Source organism: Brassica napus, chromosome A5 (assembly GCF_020379485.1).
Source record: "Brassica napus cultivar Da-Ae chromosome A5, Da-Ae, whole genome shotgun sequence".
Lineage (NCBI taxonomy): Eukaryota > Viridiplantae > Streptophyta > Magnoliopsida > Brassicales > Brassicaceae > Brassica > Brassica napus.
Genome location: NC_063438.1, coordinates 8,511,570 through 8,518,756, shown reverse-complemented (window position 1 = coordinate 8,518,756; position 7,187 = coordinate 8,511,570). Strand labels below are relative to the sequence as shown.

The 7,187-nt window shown below is 39.5% G+C and overlaps 1 protein-coding gene across 2 annotated transcripts; it reads right to left on the bottom strand.

Moving 5' to 3' along the window:
• On the bottom strand, nucleotides 1–6,554 carry LOC106411689 (ABC transporter G family member 41). 2 transcript variants are annotated; one of them, XM_013852533.3, is made up of 24 exons: nucleotides 6,175–6,530; nucleotides 5,978–6,101; nucleotides 5,778–5,851; nucleotides 5,547–5,631; nucleotides 5,297–5,456; nucleotides 5,141–5,217; nucleotides 5,000–5,053; nucleotides 4,833–4,923; nucleotides 4,457–4,758; nucleotides 4,108–4,389; nucleotides 3,716–4,029; nucleotides 3,464–3,624; nucleotides 3,285–3,388; nucleotides 3,048–3,201; nucleotides 2,880–2,972; nucleotides 2,688–2,761; nucleotides 2,314–2,622; nucleotides 1,934–2,224; nucleotides 1,772–1,855; nucleotides 1,542–1,675; nucleotides 1,222–1,449; nucleotides 953–1,124; nucleotides 609–863; nucleotides 1–399 (listed from the first exon to the last, which is right to left on the bottom strand). In XM_013852533.3, the coding sequence occupies exons 1-24, from the start codon at nucleotides 6,471–6,473 to the stop codon at nucleotides 133–135; spliced, it is 4,188 nt and encodes a 1,395-aa protein (XP_013707987.2). In that variant the 5' UTR covers nucleotides 6,474–6,530; the 3' UTR covers nucleotides 1–132. The 2 variants fall into 2 exon arrangements, with proteins under 2 accessions (XP_013707987.2, XP_048636868.1); XM_048780911.1 differs by having other exon boundaries at nucleotides 3,716–4,389; nucleotides 5,778–6,101; nucleotides 6,175–6,554.
• Between the last annotated feature and the right edge of the window lie 633 nt (nucleotides 6,555–7,187).

Genomic DNA, 7,187 nt, shown 5'->3' with positions numbered 1-7,187 from the left:
TAAGATAAAATAATTGCTCTTCACCAAAAGATACTGTACAAGACAGCCTGAGATATAGAAGTAGAACCGTGTTAATGGATACCAAGACTTTTTAGGACCAGGGCTTTGCAAATAATTACAAAAAAACTGAAACTATTTCTTTTGGAAATTGAGTTTGCTCATGAAGAAGGCAAAAAGAGAAGCCACGACAATGGGGAAAGCGATGAGGACAAACGCTACAAGAGCCAACGAGTCATGTCTGTAACCAAAGTAATCCACCAGGAAAGCTGAAACTCTCTTCGTCTCACCAAATGCTATTATCTCTTTGTCAACATCTCCGTACTGCGAATTCAGTAAGCCTTCCAACACCCATGATGTGGGGCTCAAGTAGTACATCCATATCCACCATTTTGGGATTTTCTGTGGAAAAAGATTTACATTTTTCATGTTCACAAGTCTGAAACTTGATTTCAACCCAAGGCACCATAATATCGTTCTTATATGATACAATTTCATTCAATGCAGAAACATTTTGAGCTACATATAAGACCTAAAGAAATGTCTATAAGAACACATACTTCATATCTTGGTTATTTGTGAAAATGGCATGAGAGAGAAGGGGGGCTTACCTGTTTCGGAATGGTAAAGCCAGCAAACAGATTTACCATGGAGAAAAAAGTCGTCCGTAGAGTCAATGCCATATGGATGTTAGGCGTCAAAGCGACCATAAGCATGCCACAGTAGTTGAAGACAAGCAACGAGCAAAAAGTGCTGTACCAGCTCCAAAACATTTTGTAGACTGACATATGGTAACCGATCATTGGATATACGATTATAGTACATAGAAGGGACTGGAGTAATGAGTATGGAATCTCAACAAGGACCTGCAAAGCCATATAAGGATTCAACTCTGGATGCTATCCGACAAAAGTATTGGCATCTAATAATAGGAGTGAAAGCAAGATCTATTAACCTGAGAAAATGAGTATGCCCATGAGGAATACATCCGAGCAAACCTTTCACGGTAGAAAACGTTGCGTTCGGTTGCAATGAAGTTCATCACTGTTGCACAGTTGTTTATACCCGAGAAGATTACTAGAGTGTACATTGAGCCAAATATGCTGAAAAGATCTTGCTGATTATTTCTGCAGAGTAAAAAAGAAACACAGACTGATTAACTTGAATTTTTGGTGGAGACTCGCAACTCACAATTATATTTCAAAATAGGGAACAGAGACTTACATGTCCTTAGCTTTTTGCCAGAAGAGAAGGCCACATAACGTAGAGTTGAGAAACATGAAGACTATGCGAGTGAGATTGTGAGAAGGGTTTCTCCAATACGAGCAATGTTGTTTCCAAAGGCAAGCCTTTAGTTGCCCCCAACCTGTCTGTGAAAAACGCGAAGGAAAGCTCAAATCTTCTGATCCCAAAGACGAAGAACTCAGTTTCTCAACCACCAGTTTGTTCTCCCTGCAAGAAATTACCGAACAAAACAACACTGAGAACAATAGTTTTTACCGACGGATGCAAACCATTATGAGGATTGCTGCACAAAGACTCACTTGTACAGAGTTGAATCCTTGTATGCTTGTGCAAAATCCATTCCAAGTTGTTCCTCTGTATATTTACTAGTAATATCTAACATCCAGGTGGCTGGATTACAGTTCTTTTGGATCTTTGGAACTCCAGGAATTCTCTATTGATAAAATAGTTACTCTAAAAAGTTATTTCGTGAAAAAAAATAAAAAAATAGCCTAGGATGAAAGCAGTCTAGTATTGTCCAGAAACTGACCTCAAAGTAGTCTATAACTTTACTTGAATGTTTTCCAAGAGGGCCATAGTAGACAAGCTGTCCCCCGTTTTTCATTAGGATCAGCTGCAATTACAGTAATAAGAAGCTGCAGAGGAAGTTTAGCGTATGAGGTTAGAGTCAATTGTGTTTTAGCCGTTTTACCTCATCAAATGTCTCGAAGATATCTATGCTCGGCTGGTGGATCGTGCAAACAACCGTTCTCCCAGTCTCAGCAACATTTTTCACAGCCCTCATAACAATGGCAGCGGCTCTTGCGTCTAGCCCTGTGGTAGGTTCATCCATAAATATGATGGAAGGGTTAGCAACAAGCTCCACAGCTATAGTCAGCCTTTTGCGTTGTTCTGTGGATAAACCACTAACTCCTGGAAGTCCCACCATGGAATATTTAATATCCTCAAGCTCGACTGTCTCAAGAACTTCATTGACGAGTTCCTGAAGCCACATCCAGAGTATATATAGTCAGATTAAAATGCTGTCTGTGCCTTGTTGTGGACTCTTTTTTGGAGAATGTGACTACTTACATTCTTGATCTTTGAATCGATGTTATAGGGAAGTCGAAGCCAAGCAGAGTATTTCAAAGACTCTTCCACTGTTATATTAGGAGAATGAATATCAAACTGTTCACAGTAACCTGATACTCGTGCAAAAGTTTCTTGAACCTTAGGATACCCTCCAACTCGGATCTCTCCTTTGATGTCACCACGTGTTTTCCTTCCAGAAAGGACATCAAGAAGAGTCGTTTTACCAGCTCCACTGACACCCATCAGAGATGTGAGAACTCCGGGCTTCAATGCGCCTGTCACATCCGAGAGAAGCTGCCGCTTCTTTCCCTAAGAGGGACATGAGTTACATGTAAGCTTGTGCTCTGCTTGAGAAAATATAAGTATAATTTTACCTGAGGAGTCTCAATCTGATACTGCACGTTTTGAAATGTGACATTGAGGGGCTTGAAAGGCAAGATGATTTTTCCTGTCAAAATGGACCAAAAGATATTAAAATATATGTCAGTCAATGGCTAGTTTTTTTTTTTTGAATGAACGGCAAGTTAAAACTGAAGAAGAGGTATCAGACTACAAGAAAAAGATACCTGTTTTAGCTCGGGACGGACAGGGCTTAAAATCTTCGTCTGAGGGCTGAATATTCTTCCCATGAGAGACAATAGCACGGGATCTTTGTGGATCTTAACATGCAAGAGATGTTCTTGTCAAAGATATAATTGAATAACCAGTTATAAAGTCATTTGTGATGAACTTACTATTCCGATATGTCAAAGCCAATGCGTAGAGGACATTGAAGAAGAATATAAACCCGATTAAAGCCGCAAAACCTATCCAATAAGAGTGCCTTCCGAAATTCAGTCCACGTACATCTAACACTTGTTCCCCGGCCGTAGTGTTGCCAGAGATTAACTATTGCAAAAGATGTAGCAGATCAAGAAAACTAGAGTTGCTAGAAGAAAAAATGTGAAAGACTTCTGAAGTATTATATTTACCTTTCTCCACCGTGGAGCGTAAAATTCATTTGCAGTTAGACCAATCTCAGCATATGACAATGGAGAAATCCAAAATCCCCATTCCAGCCAAGCAGGCATGGACGCTGAAATATACAACCCCTTTTTTTGGTTAACTAATCCTCACAAAGTGCATGGTTATAATCACCACTGAAACTTACATTTTGGAATAACGAAGCCTCCGAATGATGAGAGAAACAATACAGAGATAGCTCCGATGATTGAGGAAGCAACAAACGTGCGAAAGATTGCTGCTATGGCGCGAAACATTGATACACACGAAATGTTGAATGTAAATAAGATAAGGAACTGTCGAAAGAACCTGAAGGAAAGTAACACTTACTGTTAGAAGCAGTTTTACTCGAACTGAGTTTTGGATTTAGTTTTAAAAAAACTAAAATAAAGTTACCTACCTTCCGACTTCGGGGCTGTAACCAATGGCATAATATGTGAGTAATGTCCAAAGGAACGAGTCAAAAACCGAAAGAGGTATCTTTAAGAAAATTGAAGGGATTGCATATGCCCAAGCAGGATAGAAGTATAAATCTTTTTGTTTGCAGAACACTCCCATTCTAGAGAGAGTCAAAGTGAGCTCTGGAAGCCCATCAGCAAGAAGTCTAAACAGAGCAGTGAAGAGAGAACCCATAAGATAGTTCCCATGACGAGCATCCGTCGTAGCTCCAGCTTGTAGAAAAACGGTCATTGTTACTAGCGCATTGAAAACTAACTGCAGAAAAAAAAGGGGGTTGAGCATAGAATGGTAAATAATGATGGAACCTTCTTTAGAGAGTAGAAGGAAGGTTACCAGTCCAGATTTGAACAAGTAAATGAAAGAGTTGCGTTTCATCAAAAGATACTCTCTCCTCGAGCAAGCTTTAAGCATCTCCCATTTACCCAATGAGTATTTTCTAAAACATAAACCATCCTTGCGAGACTGAGACTTTTGAAACGGCTTGGAGAGTTCTTCCTTTACCAGAACCCCAAGATTTGATTCTTGAAACTTGTCGATGAATGAATCAACAGATATATAACTGTAGGGCTTGTCTCTCAGGCACCAATATTGTTCTTGATCTTTTTTAGACATAACCTGTTGCAGCAGAATCATGTAAATGGTTAAGGTTCTCCACCAGATATGGTCTATTTTAGTCCCATACCTCTTGGAGGAAGTCAGCAACGCCTTTCCTCTCTGGACACTTAAATCCAAAATCTTCAAAGAATCTGCAGATATCAGCTCGAGGAGCATGGTAAATTATCTTTCCTTCGCCCATCAGAATCACATCGTCGAAAAGCTCAAACGTTTCTGGTGCAGGCTGAAGAAGTGAAACCAATATGGTGGCTCCAGCTATATGCGCCAACTGCTGGAGACATGACACTATCTGGAACGTAGTTGAGCTGTCCAAACCATTCGATATTTCATCCATGAACAGAGTCGTAGCTGGACCCACAACCAGTTCTCCTAGTAGCCGCGACATAGATATTTTAATAGCTCTGTTCAGACGACTGTGAATGGCTGTAGGAAAAGGAAATTACCTGTTGTCAACCTCCTCTTTTGGCCACCAGATATTCCAGGCCTCGAGGCATCTCCAACTCGTGTATCTGCACAGATATCGAGTCCCAGGATCTGAAAGATTGATTCGTGAGATCATGTTAACTGTGGAATAGGGATAAATGGTCAGAAACTTAAGTAAGCAGCATACCTTTAAGATATAGTCAGTTTGCATATTGTTTTTCAAACCTATAACAGATATTGCCTGTCACAGTAAAGATAAAAGAGCAAATTGAGATCTCTTTACGTTTTCAAAGTGTTTCAAGAAGAATTGCAATCTTTCATTAGATACCTTCATGTAAGCATCTATATCAGGATCTGGAACAATTTCTCGGACTTTCTCCCTTCTACTGATCTCCTTCATAATTTCTGTTGAATCAACCATGGCTTGTTAATGTAAAAACTGAGTCCAGCGAATTAGGAAAAATATTAGAAATTTGGTCCACACCCATTCGGCTTCCGATGCCCTGGCAACACGCAGAGAAGTCGAGCGTCTCTCTCACACTCATCTCTGGAATATGCAGATCGTTTTGACTTATATAACTCGACGTTTTCTCTGGAATAAACTCTGAAAGTAAGCAACCATTGTAACTTACTTCTCCTCCAACCTGTAAAGTGAAGACAACCACTTGTGATCTCTGATAACACTATAAGAGGTTTTGTTCAGAAGGCTTATGCATTTACTTCTTTAGTCACACCTTTACTGAAGGGGCAAGTCGTCCAGAAAGTGCCTGTAACAGAGTGGTTTTGCCACAACCAGGAGGACCGAGCAACAATGTCATTCTGAGAGCAAGACCAATCCATCTTTTAACTCGGTGATAAAAATATTTTTACAGGAAAAGAAGCACTACACAAGATAGCCAATCACCCTTCATTTCTTATTCCTTGCAACATAAGTTATTAGGAAACTGCCTCTTGAATAAATTTACCTTCCAGGCCTTACGATACCGCTCAAGCCTTTTAAGATGCTTATCTTGGTTTCTTTCTTTGAACAGATGAACTCCTGTAAACAACCATCAAGTGTTTTTGAATTAGCCACACAGAGAAACAACCTTCCGTAAAGAACATGGAAACGGCAACAGCCCTCCATTTCCAGATCGATGTAGCAAACACATTTAATGTTACTTACAGATAGTATGCCTTTGACACTATTCCAAAGAGTGGGGATAGGCTTTCCATGAACTACCTCACATTCCGCTTCAACAGAAAGGTCACTGAACCTCACTTCCACCGTTGGTAACTCTATACCAACCCTACAGGTACAACGGATTAAAAGGTTGTGATAAAAACACATTAACATAAACAGATAACTATAACATGGCTTACTCATCGATTCTCTTCCTTATCTTTCTGAGTAAATGGAGGTTATCAGCCTGGATTTGTTTGACAAGCTTTTCAATCAGCAAATGTCTCTCAGCAGCCTCAAGTTTAGTAACATCAATGACTCTCCCTTTATCCGAAGATTCATCTCTTCTCTGAAACAGAGCAGTAGTAATCCTTTTATACGTAGGTAATCTCTCAACTGTAGCCCACTGCGACCGAAGCTCCTCCTTGTCATCGCCAGAAGCAAACTCAGCTTGTAAAGACTGTGCCTTTTCATCATCATCTGCACCTGTTTGAGCCATTGTCAAGTAAAAGATACTTAAAAAACAAGGACAAGCAAATTTCAGGATGAAGAAGAAGCTGCTAATAGTCAAAATCTTTGAATATATATATAACTTTAACAAAACTCACGTATACATTACTCGAGCTGCACGTGTGAATACGTGATCTCATCCATAGAATCCGGTCTTGTACAGAGAAATAAAAAACTGCACAAAAGAATGAATAAACTAATAAAAGTCTGCTAAGCGTTGAAAACTCTGATTAAAAGTAAAGAAAATGGAATCAAAATAAGATCTTTTCACCAATAGTCAACTCATTAATAGTGTGCGAACAGATTCAGGGTATTCATACTTCCATACAGCTCACTGGGTTTCTCTGAGGCATTCCATCGAACACATTGCCCACGTTTGTTTGAATCAATGATACGACTTAGTAGGAAACTTCTATTTCCCAAGATTTCTTCAAAGTAATAGTTTTTGCTGATCGAGTCGAATCAAATCTGCTGTCAGAGACACGAATTGAAGATGAGTGAAAACAAAAAAGAAAACACATGCAAATTTCTTTAACATCACGTCCTCTCTACAGAGATCATCATTATTACAAAATAATTAAGGTTCATGTCAGAGATTAATGAGATAGGTTTTAATTGTAATTCAACGAGAGAAACTATTACCTTGCATTGCAAGGAACAGTTGAATCATTGGCCAACGCCCTCTGTTATTCCCCAGACCCTG

What these genes read in the sequence shown, in the direction of transcription:
- LOC106411689 (XM_048780911.1), bottom strand. Translation starts at nt 6,473, where the DNA reads ATGGCTCAAACAGGTGCAGATGATGATGAAAAGGCACAGTCTTTACAA. An exon ending in GACTTGCCCCTTCAGTAAAG is followed by an intron (nt 5,457 to 5,546) that starts GTGTGACTAAAG and finishes TTCACTTTACAG; the next exon opens with GTTGGAGGAGAAGTAAGTTA. An exon ending in ATATAGATGCTTACATGAAG is followed by an intron (nt 5,054 to 5,140) that starts GTATCTAATGAA and finishes TTACTGTGACAG; the next exon opens with GCAATATCTGTTATAGGTTT.